Below are 16,499 nucleotides of genomic sequence, written 5' to 3' on the forward strand. Positions count from 1 at the left end.
ACAGTCTCTGTAGGCCATGATCTGGTCTGGAGGACAGGGAGCTGGAGGAGAGAAGAGGTTGAATAAATGAGTGAGTTACCGGGTGATGAACTGAATGGACGCAGGTTTCAAGTTAGGGTAACAAAGTGACTATTATGACATTATATTTCAGCTAAGATTTATGCCCAACAATACAAGGTGAGGACAACATGAGATTCCATGGAAACAATGGAAACAGAGTGCAGCTAGAACCTTGATCACTGGTTTGGGTATCAAGTCATAACTGGCTTTAGTTAAGAACATCTAAATGAATCCCAGTTGAGTCCAGTACATACGGATGTGACAGTGTTTTCTAATGTTTACATCTAAAATAACCTCCATCAGAATCCATCATCCTGCTCTACTCACCGGTCTCAGCCGCCTGTCCCAAGGTCTTCTCTGTGGTGCATTCATGGTCTGAGGCAGTGACCCAGATGCTCAGACTGTCCCCACAGGCAACACCAGGAATGGCACAGCTGTTGCTGTAGGAGCTACAGTTGTAGCTGCCCCCTTTGGTGCCACTAGCCTCCACAGTGTAGGACAGAGCCCCAGCCGCCAGGTCCCAGGAGGTGATCAAGGAGTCAGAAACACAGTCCACTGATGTCTTTATGTTCCGGGGCAAACAAGGGGCTAGAGAGAAGAGAGAGAGTAAAATCATTTTCTCATGTTGTGCACACACACAAACACACACTTATCACAGTAGAGATACATTTATTGTGAGAGAGAGTTTTTAGATACAACCAGTAACTGGGGTTTGTGACTATTTTGCTATGATTTATTGTATGTATCGTTTGTATAGGTGGTTTGGGTCATGGTTTCCTTGGTTGTCTTAGCAGCACACCTGTCTTAATGGGGGATCCTGAGCTTTGGGAGCTGTTGCAGGTGTGTCCCTTGGCAATCACTGTCACGTTGTAGATCTCTCCACATGGAAGCAGAGGGATGTCACAACTGGAGGTGTTGGAGGAACAGCAAGCTGCCTCTCCATCAGCCCCATGTAGTCTAGCTGTATAGGACAGCGCCCCTTGGCTGTTGCTCCAGTTGATGGAGGCGGTGTTGTTCTCACAGCCCACTGAGGTGATGACATTCTGGGGAGGACATGGGGCTGTAGGGGGGCACAGAGACAGGTTACAATGCCTTCAGGTTGTCAGTTTCAAAAGTTTTGTAGACTTAGGTATGATAGGATCTGGGGCTACAGAAGGTCCTGAAAAGACACAAGCAAACTGTTCTCCCTCTCTCGTTCACACACACACACACACACACGCACACGCACACACACAAAAAACATACACACATACAATAGTACCTGCTATAGACTGTATCAGAGCACTTGGAGCACTGGTACACAGCCGGTTTGAGGCAGTCAAACTGAAACCATACTGCTGCCCACACTGCAGGCCAGACACCAGGCAGGAAGTGACATCAGTGGCATTACACTGTAGGGTCCCCCCATGGTTGTCTTCTGCTGTGACCTCATAACGTTCTGCCCCTGCAGCCGTTGCCCAGGTGACATAGGCCGAGTCAGAGGAGCAGAGCAGCTGAACCTCAGAGATGAGGGGCACACAGGGAACTGAGGAAGGGGAGAATGTTGTCACAACCTCACAGAAACTTTCAAATAATCTTTGTAAGTTAAAAACATTGTAGTCATTTACACATAATGCAACACTGAAATGTGAGGTAGATTTTAACATGTTTCCTCAGAAACATAGAAGGGTGTTCTGGCCTGACGCTCTACTGGTATAAAACTCTACTGCTCCATAGTTAATAGGTCATATGAATAGAATATTATGAAGGTATACACGTCACTAACCTGTTATGAAGGTATACATGTCACTAACCTGTTATAAAGGTATACATGTCACTGACCTGTTATAAAGGTATACATGTCACTAACCTATTTTAAAGGTGTACATGTCACTAACCTGTTATGAAGGTATACATGTCACTAACCTGTTATGAAGGTATACATGTCACCAACCTGTTATGAAGGTATGCATGTCACTGACCTGTTATTTAGCGATATATGCCACTTACCTGTTATAAATTTGTACATGTCACTAACATGTTATGAAGGTATACAAGTCACTAGCCTGTTATAAAGGTATGCATGTCACTAACCTGTTATGAAGGTATACATGTCACTAACCTGTTATATAGATATGCATGTCACCAACTTGTTGTGAAGGTATACATCTCACTGACCCATTACAAAGCTATGCATGTCACTAACCTGTTATAAAGGTATACACATCACTATCCTGTTATGAAGGTATGCATGTCACTAACCTGTTATAAAGGTATACATGTCACTTACCTGTTATAAAGGTATACATGTCACTAACCTGTTATGGCAGTATACATGTCACTTTCCTGTTATGAAGGTATGCATGTCACTAACCTGTTATAAATGGGTACTTGTCACTAACCTGTGATGAAGTTATACATGTCACTAACCTGTGATGAAGGTTTACATGTCACTAACCTGTTATGAAGGTATGCATGTCACATACCTGTTATAAAGGTATACATGTCCTTAATCTGTTATACAGGTGTACATGTCACTAACCTTTTATAACTGTATACATGTCACTGACTTGTTACAAAGGTATGCATGACACTAACCTGTTATAAAGGTATACATATCACTAACCTGTTAAAAAGGTATATGCCAGGCTTGGGAGACTGGAACAGTTGTCCTTTGAGGCTATGACAGTAACATTGTACACACTGCCACACTTCAGGCCAATGAGAATACAATTAGTGTCAGCCGTGTTACAGTACACTGCACTCTCCTGGGCTGCCACAGCCTGGGCACTGTATGCCACCCCCAGTACATTCTGGGATTGCCAGGTGACCTCAGCAATGTTGGTTGAGCAGTTCACGGTGGCCGAGACTGCGGTGGGTGGGCAGGGGGCTGGTGGGACAGAGGGCAGAAGGTCAGGGGAGGCAGTGCTCTAGTCATCAGTCATTTTAATGAATGAATCAATTAAAAATGTAATTCTATATCCATACCTGTTGAAATCTCCTTGGCTTCAGAGTGAGAGCTGTTGCAGGATTGGCCCTGTGCTACCACCGTAACATTGTAGGTGTTGCCACAGCTCAGGTTGGGGACGACACAGGAAGATGTATTGGTGTCGCACATCATTATATTACTTCCTTCCTGTACAGTTGCATGGTAACTGGTTGCCCCTGCTCTCGGTTGCCAGGCAATGTTCAACATTCCAGACAAGCAGTTCAGTTGGGTTTCCACAGGTTGAGGGGAACAGGGAGCTGAAGGTGTTAGAAAGAACAGACCAAAATATGAATTTATGACTTTCAGAAAGTTTAGATGCAGAGGTTAAATAATTTGAGTGTTTATTTACACCTTAAAGAATTTAGGCTGTTTACCTGTAGTGAAATGTACAGACTGACTGGCCTGACCGAGACACCCAGCATGCATTGATACAACAACAACGGTGTACTCCTGCCCACATGCCAGGTCGCTAAGGGAACATTGGGTTCCTGTGTTGCTGCAGGAGGAGTTGTGACCATGGTTACCCTTTGCCTGTACAGTGTAGGCTGTAGCTCCCACTGCACTGTTCCAAGTGATGAGGGCCATGCCTGTACCACAGTCCAGACTGGAAGAAACATTAGTGGGCATGCAAGGAGCTGGGGAAAGAGAGGCAAAACCAAGTGAACACCAGAACATGTTTATTCAGCCTGGTATCAGTAGAAAAGTGTTAGGCTGATAGCAATTCTATGATGTTATAGTTTTGTGAGCAGCTTGATGGTAGGACATATTTTGCTACTGATGATGGCTTCTTAACAGTGTGGATTTGGTTTAAATGATATTGTGTGGCATTAGTTAGAAGTATATTGTGTTTGAACTACACCACTCCTTTCGAAAAGGTTTTATGTAATTCATAAACAAATGACGGTCTAAAGGCTAATATTTCTTATGTTTCTCAAATGTAAGAACAGTTTCATTGCACCAATACCTGTTAGCATCTGCATGGGAGAGCTGACTTCACTCATACACACATTGGTGTGTCCCATGACACTGAAGGTGTAGGTCTGTCCACAGTTCAGATCTGAGAAGGAACAGCTTGTTTTGCTGGTGCTGCAGCTGGAGTTGTTGCCAAACGCATCTGTGGCTGTAACCGTGTAGTTCTGGGCTGTGCTGGTCAGGTCCCAGGTCACCGTGGCAACGTTGGTGCTGCACTCCAGTTCCACTGTGGAGTTTTGGGGGTCACAGGGGGCTGGAGGGGAGGAGGGGTCGGGATTTAGGTGTCGTAGAGAAAGGAAACACGCTCCCCAAACGCACAGAGGATAATAAATTACAATATTACACAAAAAAAAAATTGCCAAACGTGACATTCTGTACATCCAAAAATACTTCTTGTCTGGTGCCCCTGGCATTCATGACAAAATGCTAACATTGTTGAAAACCCGTTGCTCCTAAAGGTACTTTTGTTATAAAGGCTTTCTCATAGATTGCTGTTGCCCTTAGCTCATCTACGATTCCTATTTGCAACAGCTTACTTACCAGACTGGACCTTGTAGTCTGATCCAGCTATGATGGAACAGTTGATGGTGGAGGAAGTGACGGCAACATCATAGGTCTGACCACACGGCAGGTTGGTAATACTACAGGAGTTAAAGGAGGAGTTACAGGAGGCTTGGTAGCCATCACTCCTGATGGCCAAGGCTGTGTAGATGTCCTCTCCAGGGCTATCCTGCCACTGGACAGTTAACACGTTGGACTGACAGTCCAGCTCTGCCACCACATTATCAGGCAGGCAGGGGGCTAGTGGAGGCCAGAGGGAGAACATATCTTATTATCCTACATTAGGTGACATGTGGGCTTTTGTGAACACATTTTCGGTGCATTGTTTGTTTGTGTTTCTTACCAGAGAAAAATTTAATGTCAGTGTGCAGAGTGCTATTACAGAAGTCTGTGGAGGCCACCAGTGTTGACGAGTACATCTGTCCGCAGTGCAATGTCACCACACAGGAAGTATCGTTGGAAGTACAGGAAGCCTCATGCCCATCGTCACCCATCACCGCTGCGATGTAGTAGCTGGCACCGATGCTCTTGTCCCAGGACATAATGCCATGGTTGGTTCCACATTCCACATTCACCACCAGGTTTGTTGGCTGGCATGGAACTGAGGGGCAGAGAGACAGATGTCATGTGATGACATCAGCCAATAGGTGGTGAGAATAACGAGTCAATATGGTCCATGTATTTCGCCCAAGCAGGACCTAAATAATATTCAAATGTGGGCACCATTGAACCAACATCAAGGCCTGGTCTACCTGTATGTATCAACAGCGGCAGGCTAAGGCTGCTGTTACAGGTGTTGTCACTAGCAACCACTTGGAATGCATAGAGTTCCCCGCACTGCAGGCCTGAGATGGAAAGGAAGGTATCAGACGTGGGGTAGGAGATGGTGGTGTTAGTGGCCCCTATCTTCTGGGAGTGTAATGTGTAGTTAGCGCTATACACTGGGCTGGCGTCCCAAATCAGGGACAGGATGTTGGTCTGACAGGACACTGAGCCCTTCAGATTGCTGGGTGGACACAGGGCTGAGGAGACAGGAGACATGATGTTAGTGAACAAGAAGTTAGAAGACAAAAAAATTCAAATTAGATAATATGCTACAAAATACATTCAGGTGCTCTTGAATATTAATTGCATTTCAATAAAAGGTGATCATTACAACAGGTTGGATGTAGATAGAAACATAACTCTCTTCTTCCCACCTGTTCTGAGTTCAATGTTAGGGCTGGGGTCACTAGCACAACCCCTGTAGATGGTAACTACGGTGACATTGTAGGTCTGGGCACAGCGCAGGGCGGTGAAGGAGCATCCTGTAGAGTTAGAGCTGCAGGTGTCACTGTGTCCATTATTGTCTGTGGCGGTCGCTACATACATATCTGCCCCGGCAACCGCTGTCCAGGACACAGTGCTCATATTGCTATTACACTGTGGAGACACTATGACATCAGTGGGGGCACAAGAACCTGCAATGAGAGAGAAAGAAAAAGAGAGACAGCGGGAGAAAGAAAGACAAAAAGGGAGAAAAAGAAAGACAGATAGAGACAGAGAGAAAGTGACAAAAAGAGAGTGACAAAATAACAAAGAAAAGGTGAGGAAGAGAGACAGAAAGAGAGTGTCACAGGGACACAGAGAGATAAAGAGAGGATATGTGTGTCAGTGATAGTGAAAGCTATCATCTATGGCCTTTATAATAATAATCTCCTGAAATACTCCAGTAAGGTTTTTCACCGTACCAGCATTGAAGGTGTAGGCTGTACTAGCGACTCCAGAGCACGTCCTGGAGAAGGGTGTGACTGTGATGTTGTAGATAGTGCCACAGTGCAGGTCTGGAACCTGGCAACTAGTGTCGTTGGTGTGACAGTTTTTAGAGTCCCCGTCTTCACCCAGGACAATGACGTTGTACGACACAGACCTGGGGTTTCTTACCCATGTAATCAGGGCTGAGTGGTTGGCACACAGCAGACCGGCACTCACATTCTGAGGGGCACAAGGGACTGCGAAGAACGAGAGAAACAGTGAGAGACAGTAGGACAAACAGGGAGAGAGGACTTAGAAAGAGAGGAATAGTGAACAACTCAACCATCAGTACAAGACACCGTTTGAAATGAAGAAACCTGTGGACTTTCTACTTTGCCGTCATTCAGAAATGTTTCCTGTGTGCAGTCTACCTGTGTCGATCTCTGCAGGTGTGCTGAGGCTGCTGTTACAATCTGTTCCCAGGGCCTGGACCGTAACCTTGTATGAGTGACCACAGTACAGGTCTGTGAAGGAGCAGCTGGTGCCTGTTGAAGTGCAGTTGTCCTGGTGGTCCGTTCCATCCAGCCGAGCCATGAAGGAGACGCGTCCCACTGAGTCGGCCCAGTTCAACACGGCTACGTTGGAGCTGCAGTTGTACTGGGAGGTAACCATGGTGGGGGCGCAGGGAGCTGGGGGTTTGGGAGGATCAGGTATTCATGGTAGGTCAACAACACAATGCGCTTTATTGTCAGTTTATATGGATTGTCAGTTTACAAAATCTGCTTGTTTTGTTTGGTGAATATTTGTCTCTGTATATAGTAAAACCTGTTCACATACACACGGACACATACAGAGGCTTTCATACCTGTATTAATGTTGACGGAGGAGCTAGGTGCACTGGCACATTGGTTTCCCATGGCGATGACATTGACAGAGTAAACCTCACCGCAGTCTAGCCCTGTTAGCTCACAGCTAGTGTCGTTAACTGAGCTGCACCAAGCTAGCCGGCCGTTAGTGGATGAAGCGTTAGCTACGTAGCCTATAGCATTTGGCACTGGTGTCCAGGAGAGAGAGGCAGAGTCTGTGCCACAGTGTACAGAGCTGTACAGGATTGTGGGTGGGCAAGGAGCTGAGAGAGGGAGGAAGAAGGTTATTGTCTTTTACAGCCCATTTTAGCCTGGCACTAAAACCTAACATTTTATGTATGTTTACATTTTCATTTTTTACCACTATGCCACGGTTTATTATTATAATGTTATTTCATTTTTTTCTCAAATTGTCTTTGTTTAAAAAAAATAATTTTTTGTCATCTCTCATCCCTCTATCTCTAATCCCTCCATCTCACCCTCTCTCTTTACCTGTAATCAGAATGGAGCTGTTCTCTCCTGTGCTATTGCATATCCCATTGTCAGCCAGAACTGTCACATTGTACACTTGTCCACAACCCAATGTGTTTAGCTGACAGGAAGTAATGCTGCTTGTACAGGAAGTGACATCCAGTGACCCGTCCACCTGAGCGAACACGCTGTAAGCCACTGCTCCAGAGCTTGCATCCCAAGACATGGTCACTAAGTCTGTACCACATTTCAGAGAGTAGGCCACATTGACAGGATCACAGGGGGCTGGTGGAAAATAAGGGCAAATATGACAAGAGGTCAATCAGAGAATCCTACTGCACCTTCAAAGGGGAATATAGCCTGGTGCCAGATCCGGTTGTGCTGTTTTGCCAACTACTATGGGCAGTGACCATAGGAGGTAACAAGAATGGAAAACTAGATCTTAGACACATTTATAGTGAACAGTTCTTATAGGAAATTACTGAATATTAGTGATGGTATTTGTATGTTCATTTTTTCTTCTGTTTAATAAGCATAGTAGTTTCGTTATTGATGTCATGCATTATGCAGCAATGTTCAACTATTAGACAGTTTACAGTGATCTTCTTCCACAAGGCTGCTTCGGTCTATTCCACATTTTGCCAGCTCACGTTACAGGAGCCGACCAAGAAGAGCGAATGTCTTCCTGACTGAATGACTGACTGACTGACTACCCATTGTTAAATTGTGTAGTAGTTGGGAAAGCTGAGGTGACTGGGGTATGATCCTCACCATGGACCAAACAAATTAGGCATTAGGATTTGTTCCGGATTCACTGTTCATAATTCTCTCCACCCTGACTAAGGCCCCGGTTCCAGCTGAAGAAAACCAGCCCCAAAGCATGATGCTGCCACCACCATGCTTCACTGTGGGTATGGTGCTCTTTGGGTGATGTGCAGTGTTTTTGCGGCAAACATACCTTTTGGAATTATGGCCAAAAAGTTCAACCTTTGTTTCATAAGCCCATAGCATATTTTCCCACATGCTTTTGGGAGACTTGATGTTTGTTTTTGCAAACTTCAGCCGGGCTTGGATGTTTTTCTTTGTAAGAAAGGGCTTCTGTCTTGCCACCCTACCCCATAGCCCATTCATATGAAGAATACGGGAGATTTTTGAAACATGTAGCACACAGCCAGTACTTGCCAGACAATTCCTTTAATGTTGCTGTAGGCCTCTTGGAAGCCTCCCTGACCAGTTTTCCTATCGTCTTTTCATCAATTTTGGAGAGACGTCCAGTTCTTGGTATTAATCAGACTCACTTTAAATGATGGCAGGTGTGCAATGACTTCTATATAACATTCTATACATCTTTGTCTCATTCTTTTACATCGCAAGAACCTGGCATTTTAACAGGCTGTGTAGACTTTTTATATCCACTGTACTTGCTGTTGGTTTGGATGTTAACTAATGTAGGGAACCGTGATGTTTTGACTAATTGGTTTCACAATGCAAGTAAACAGACACCACATATATACACACGTATCACATGCACCCACTGTTTAAATAGCGTAGTGGTTACAGTCACAGTCTGTCATATAATAAACCGTGGATCGAATCCAGCTTGGGCAACAGCCTTCATCCCTTCTAATGGCTGGCCAGCAGAATTAGGCTTGCCCGGTTCCGTTTCTTGTTCTACCATACCTGTTATCATGGAGGTCTGGCTAGCCGAGCTGTTACAGCTGCTGCCTTGTGATGTCACGCTGATGTCATACTGGCTGGCACACTGCAGTTTGGAGAAGGGACAGGACAGGCTGGTTGTGTTACAGGACCCTGAGTACCCGTTAGGACCCATCACCATGGCTACGTAGGAGTTGGCGCCGGGGGCGGAGCTCCAAGAAGCCATCAGACTGTGTGTTCCGCAGGTCATATTCCCTTTGACATTCTGAGGAACACACGCCGCTAAGGGGAATAGAAGCAAAACATTATTTTCATTCAATTATGTTCCTTGAAACCAGATTGTGGAGAAGAAAAAAAATTGCAAAAAATCTATTTTCATTTTTCATATCTGGAGATGCAATCTAATTTCAAAGTAAAATGACCTGTTTTAATATGCTGTGGGGTGCTGTTTGGTCCATTACAGCTGCCATAGGATGCCATGACAGTGACATTATACTGCTGGCCACATTGAAGACCAGTCAGGCTGCAGGTTGTGTCCTGTACATTACAGGAGATTGCAGTTCCATCCCCAGCACTAGCGGTGGCACTGTAGTTAAGGGGCTTGTGTCCAGCATCCCAGCTGACCACCAGAGTGTTGTTTTCACAGTCGAGGTGATTGACCACATTTACAAGAGTACAGGGAGCTGAAGCACAAAAGAGAAAGGAATCAGAAAAAACTATTCATCAGCCAAACAAAAATGACCCTGTATAATCCTGGAGGTGATTTTCATTTCAATGTAAAGTATGTTGCAATAAGAATTATGATTAATCTTAATATGATTTCCTTGTTTGATTCAGATACAGTACCTGACTCTTGCAGTAAGGGGGCGCTGTAGGGAGTGACACAGGTGCCGTCTGAGGCAGACACAGTGAGTGTGTACACCTGGGCACAGGCCATCCTGCCCAGCACACAGCCGGTGGTGGAGGTGTTACAGGACAATGCTTCCCCATTCGGCCCCACAGCCTTCCCAGAGTAGGAAACTGCGTTGGGGCTTGGAGACCAGGACAGAAAGGTAGAACCACTGGAACAGTCCATTAGACTGGAGAGGTTGGTAGGAGGGCAGGGGTCTGAGGAGGAGACAGGGATGGTGTTATGTCAACTATCGAATTAACACGACCAATCAGTCAATGAATCAGTCCTACGGTATGTGTGCAAATACTCAGTCTGTAAGTGAATCAGTCATACAGTATGTATTCAGCAAGTAATTCAGTGAATCAGTCATATTATATGTGTAAAAAGTCAGTCAGTAAGGGGAATCAGTCATATGGTATGCATACCAAGAGTCAGGCAGTTAGTGAATTGCTCATACAGTATGAGTTAAGAGAGTCAGTCAGTAAGTGAATCAATCATACAGCATATGTACCAGAGGGCAGTGAGATAGTCTGGCTCAGAAGGCTGGTACAGTTGTTGTCATCCGTCACCATGACGCCCACAGTGTACACCTGCCCACATTGGAGGTTGGCGATGCTACAGCTCGTCTGATTGGAGGAGCACTGGGACTGATGACCCCTGTTATCCATAGCGACCGCTGTGTATTGCGAAGCCCCCAGGCTGGTTGCCCAGGTGACATCAATGGAAGTCTGTCCACAGGTATGTACGGCTGTGACGTTAGTGGGGACACACGGTACTGGAGACAGACAGAAGGCAGGGTCAGTGTGTGTGTTCAGTATCAGTATTTGTGGGGTTTTTATTACAAGTGCAGATGCAGGTACACCTGAACAACACACACTCATGTACCTGCGTCCATGGTGATAGGAGCCGAGGTGCTAGGACACCCTCTATCACTATAGGTGACGGTGACGGTGTATGTCTGTCCACAGCGTAGCTGGCTGATGATACAGCTGCTGGAGCTGGTGGTGTTGCAGCTGAGCTGACCTCCATCCTGGTCCTGGATAGTGGCTATGTAGGAGCCAGTGCCCTGGTAGTTCTGCCACACTATCAGGGCATGACTGGCTGCACAGTCTCTGTAGGCCATGATCTGTTCTGGAGGACAGGGAGCTGGAGGAGAGAAGAGGTTGAATAAATGAGTGAGTTACCGGGTGATGAACTGAATGGACGCAGGTTTCAAGTTAGGGTAACAAAGTGACTATTATGACATTATATTTCAGCTAAGATTTATGCCCAACAATACAAGGTGAGGACAACATGAGATTCCATGGAAACAATGGAAACAGAGTGCAGCTAGAACCTTGATCACTGGTTTGGGTATCAAGTCATAACTGGCTTTAGTTAAGAACATCTAAATGAATCCCAGTTGAGTCCAGTACATACGGATGTGACAGTGTTTTCTAATGTTTACATCTAAAATAACCTCCATCAGAATCCATCATCCTGCTCTACTCACCGGTCTCAGCCGCCTGTCCCAAGGTCTTCTCTGTGGTGCATTCATGGTCTGAGGCAGTGACCCAGATGCTCAGACTGTCCCCACAGGCAACACCAGGAATGGCACAGCTGTTGCTGTAGGAGCTACAGTTGTAGCTGCCCCCTTTGGTGCCACTAGCCTCCACAGTGTAGGACAGAGCCCCAGCCGCCAGGTCCCAGGAGGTGATCAAGGAGTCAGAAACACAGTCCACTGATGTCTTTATGTTCTGGGGCAAACAAGGGGCTGGAGAGAAGAGAGAGAGTAGGGTAAAGCTGTACACACACTTTAATTATCGTAGTACACCCCCACTCCCAATGGCTCACAGGTGTTGACGCTCTTCAAGGAGCTGGTTCCACTGTTGCAGTTACTGACGGCGTAGACCGTGAACTGGTAGGAGAGTCCGCAGTTGGTGTCCGTGAAGTAGCATGCGGTGTCCGTGGTGACACATTCCGTCACTCTGCCTTCTGAGTCCTGGGAACTGGCCACGTAGTAGAAGGTGTTGTTAGTGGGAGCCCAGGAGAATATCACCACGTTGCTGGAACACTCGCGGTACACTGCAGTCTGGGAGGGAGCGCAGGGCACTGGTGGCAGGGACAGAGGCGTTCAGGGGTTAGGGTCAGGGTTTAAGTTCAGAGGTTAGGGTCAGGGTTTAGGGTGGTACAAGGATCGGGTTCAGGAGTTCAGGCACAAGTAAAACGGCTGTGGACTGGAAACTTGTTAATGGACAGAAAAATGCTTTTCTTTCAAAAACAGGGACATTTCTAAGTGACACAAATCCTTTGATCTGTGATGTATGACTGACAGAGTGGCTAGTACACTTATGGTACATTATGAGATGAGGGGGAGCTCAGAGCACTGGGACTGAGGAAAGTGAGTGTATCCCTCATATTGTGTTCGAAAAGGGTTTAAAACCTTAGTGTTTTGGGGTCAAATTTGACCCATGTTTGAATTCATTACAAAAAACACTAATCATTATCCAATGAAATGTTTTTTCTGCTAAATAACTTATTAAGATACAGTATATATTCTTTCAATATGTATTAACAATGTACAAATATATTATAAGACCATGAGAGGCTGATAATGAACAAGATAATCCCCAAAATAAAATCAGTTTTTCCTTATAGAGAAGAAAAGTAAATTGTGAAAGTAGAAGTGAGCGTCCGCTCACATTTATGTATGTATGTGTTCATGTTAATATGCATGATGGGCATCATGTGAATGTTTGGGTGTGTGCCTTGCAAATGTATTTTTGACATTTGTAGCAGATGGTGCTGGTCTTGATGTTAGAGCGGCATATTAGAGCGGCACTGGCATCTCTTCCTCCTGTTTCCAGGAGGTCCAGCTGGATGGATTGGTACGGTTGCATCCTTGGCTTGAAGCTGCTGGCAGAGGCAGGGTTTCCGGGGAAGACATGGCTGTTGCTCAATTTGAGGACTCACAAGACATCTTCCTAGCTCCTCCAGAAAGAGCCTTCTTTTGTATGGCTTTGCAGAGTTCCACAAAGGATTAATTTCAGTCCACACCACAAATGCACTGTAGGCCAAAACATCCAAGATGTGGTAAAACATTACCAATGTCCACCTTGCTGTCATCCGTTGGCAAGTGTAGTTGCTAGTGACCTTGTACAAGTTGTCAACTCCTCCTTTGTTTTTATTGTAATCCAGGATTACTGCAGAGTGCACTCATTCATCAGCATCACTTTTTGTTCCTCTTGGGACCGTATGAGACAACGGTGGTGTCTTCAGTAAAGGCTAACTTCAAAGAGAGAGTGAGAAAGCTCCAGCCTATAATGTAATATACTGTCATACAGCAGGGGGACAGGAGATGTGTATGTGTATTTGTGTCTGTGTGTCCGCGTGTGTGTATGTGTGTGAGTGAAAGAGAGAGTGCGGGTGTGTGCGTGAGATCATATTTGCTACGTGCCTCTCTACAGTTGAAGTCAATACACTTTCTTGGCATGAAACATAATTTTTATATTATTGCACAATATTATTATACTATTCTTATATGATTTTATAACATTCACAATGTATTTCTCTGCATAAACACCCCATATTTACTACAGGGTCAGATTTGTCCCATTACACCACAGATGAAACTTTTTGTAAATAGGCAAAATGTGTTTTATTGTATTAAGTAGGCCATTGTTGAGGATTGAATGAAGACTTGTTTTGATCAGAACAAACTGTGTAAAACATGTATATGTGGTATAGGAGTGGTGTAGGAGTGGTGTAGGAGTGGTATAGGAGTGGAATTGGAGTGATATAGGAGTGGTGTAGGAGTGGTATAGGAGTGGTGTAGGAGTGGTGTAGGAGTGGTATAGGAGTGGTATAGGAATGGTGTAGGAGTGGTATAGGAGTGGTGCAGGAGTGGTATAGGAGTGGTGTAGGAGTGGTGTAGGAGTGGTATAGGAGTGGTATAGGAATGGTGTAGGAGTGGTATAGGAGTGGTGCAGGAGTGGTATAGGATTGGTATACGAGTGGTGTAGAAGTGGTATAGGAGTGGTGTAGGAGTGGTGTAGGAGTGGTATAGGAGTGATATAGGTGTGGTGTAGGAGTGGTATAGGAGTGGTGTAGGAGTGGTGTAGGAGTGGTATAGGAGTGGTGTAGGAATGGTGTAGGAGTGGTATAGGAGTGGTGCAGGAGTGGTATAGGAGTGGTATACGAGTGGTGTAGGAGTGGTATAGGAGTGGTGTAGGAGTGGTGTAGTAGTGGTATAGGAGTGATATAGGTGTGGTGTAGGAGTGGTATAGGAGTGGTGTAAGAGTGGTGTAGGAGTGGTATAGGAGTGGTGTAGGAATGGTGTAGGAGTGGTATAGGAGTGGTATACGAGTGGTGTAGAAGTGGTATAGGAGTGGTGTTGTAGTGGTGTAGGAGTGTATAGGAGTGGTGTAGGAGTGGTGTAGGAGTGGTATAGGAGTGGTATAGGAGTGGTGTAGGAGTGGTATAGGAGTGGTATAGGAGTGGTGTAGGAGTGGTATAGCAGTGGTGTAGGAGTGGTATAAGAGTGTATTAGAGTGGTATATGCCGGACTGCAGCTCTTTTTCTGTGTTGCGGCCTTTTGCGCACCCAGGGGAAGACAGTAAACTGGTGACAGTCCTGATGAGTTACAGTCAGTAGTCATGTAGGTTTAAAGCAACAGAAAAGTTTACTTTTTTCTGTATACTGTCTTTAACCAGGACAACAGTGGAACCCCAACCAGAATGGACCAAGGTCTATGTGTCTTTGTCTCTTGTTGTTGACATGATGGAAGCTAGTTCACTATCCTTTGTGTGTTCTCAGTACCTTTACACATCAGTACCAGTGCATGCCTCAGTCTTACAGCAAGATCACAGGGCGTGTTGTAATGCGTTTTCTGATCTGTGTTTGTGCGCATGCATGTGTCTCAGTGTGTGTAGGTGCCTGTATGTCTGCATATCTCTTTGTGAGTGTGTGTGTACATTAAGATAATTATCCCGCTGAGAGACACTATCACTGCCTGACCTTTCATACAACCTCTTCCACAGAACATTATATCTTCTCCTGTTCTAAGACATTGACACTACATGGGTGTGTACCGGTGATTAGAATGGGAAACAAACATCAGATATCACAGGAGGATGGAGGAGAGAGTCCCTAAGGACTGACACAGGGGGATCAGTTGTTGATGGTGACGGTTAAAGTGTGCCTGGGATAAGGTGTGTGTGTGTCACAGAGAGGGGTGTGTGTATGTGAAAGGGGCTGAGACAGATGAGATAAATGAACGAAGTGACAGTTTGATCGAACGAACGATAGAAAGAGAAAAAAACAGATGCCTGTGTACTTCACCTGTATCAAAGTATGTGGGGATGTTGGAGGTGCTCTGGCAGTCTCCTGAGACGGCGGTGACCTGGACCAGATATGTCTCTCCACAGGTCGTTATGGGGATGTCGCATGTGTCTGAAGTAGAGTTGCAGAACAGGGCCGTCCCATTCCCCCCAATAACCTTGGCACTAGACGGCAGATGGACGTAACAAACATTGGTTATTCAGAAACACTTTCAGTACGAGGGGACAGACACTCGGCCCTGACCATGTGACCCCACTGTGAAAACTCCAGACATAACTGGACCAGACTGGGAAAGTCCCAGATCCAGATTTGTGATCAGAAATAACGTTTGTTTTCGGATTGGTAGGGAAGTGTATTTATTTTTTGGAGTATTCCTTTACTGTGATGACTTAACTGCGCTTCGGCAGTTCTTTGATGTCTTAAGGAGAGGAGCCCGTTCAATGACTACTTAAAGAAATCAAGCCACCAGATAGCCTAGCCGAACCAGTGGAGGGAAACCCTCTGAGGTCAGTGTAACAACCTGTAGAAACTGGCGCCCAACACCTCTCCCCAGGTCACCGTCGCCATCCCGCTGGAACAGCTGTAGTCCGTTGAGACAAAGGCCACCACGTCCATGGCTGAAAGCAAGAACCAGCAGGGATCACATTTACATCTGTCTGGGTGTTTTTGACACTCAGCATCTGCGCGGCGGGCATGCGTACGTGTTAGTCAGTGAATCCAGACTGCACTCACTGGAGGTGTTGTAAGAGACACTGGCAGGCTCTCCGGCCTCCAGGAAGGCGTTGACCGAGGAGACGCCGAACGTGTAGGTGGAGCAGGGTTTTAGGTTGCTGATGTCCATGAAGGTGGCAGTGGTGTTCTTCAGGACAAGAAGGCTGGGGTTGTTGCTGTTAGTAATGCTTAACTGATACAACAGAACTTTGCTGACCGCCTGCCAGGATACATGGGCGGTGCTACTGTCTGTTGCTACTACGGCAAGGCCACCTGGCGGTTGAATCAC

At 45.8% G+C, this 16,499-nt stretch overlaps 1 protein-coding gene across 1 annotated transcript; it reads right to left on the bottom strand.

The window, feature by feature from the left end:
* Positions 1–379: 379 nt before the first annotated feature.
* On the bottom strand, positions 380–12,138 carry LOC114830345 (fibronectin-like). Its single transcript, XM_034291337.1, has 22 exons — positions 12,063–12,138; positions 11,673–11,933; positions 11,066–11,326; positions 10,692–10,955; positions 10,135–10,395; positions 9,711–9,971; positions 9,313–9,570; positions 7,654–7,917; positions 7,161–7,424; positions 6,727–6,984; positions 6,292–6,552; positions 5,761–6,021; positions 5,314–5,583; positions 4,905–5,162; positions 4,541–4,801; positions 3,993–4,253; positions 3,553–3,663; positions 3,028–3,285; positions 2,792–2,929; positions 1,322–1,585; positions 860–1,120; positions 380–648 (listed from the first exon to the last, which is right to left on the bottom strand). Exons 1-22 carry the CDS (start codon positions 12,136–12,138, stop codon positions 380–382), a joined length of 5,301 nt encoding a protein of 1,766 aa, XP_034147228.1.
* Between the last annotated feature and the right edge of the window lie 4,361 nt (positions 12,139–16,499).

The sequence above is a fragment of the Esox lucius genome, chromosome 3 (genome assembly GCF_011004845.1).
Source record: "Esox lucius isolate fEsoLuc1 chromosome 3, fEsoLuc1.pri, whole genome shotgun sequence".
NCBI classification, from domain to species: Eukaryota; Metazoa; Chordata; class Actinopteri; order Esociformes; family Esocidae; genus Esox; species Esox lucius.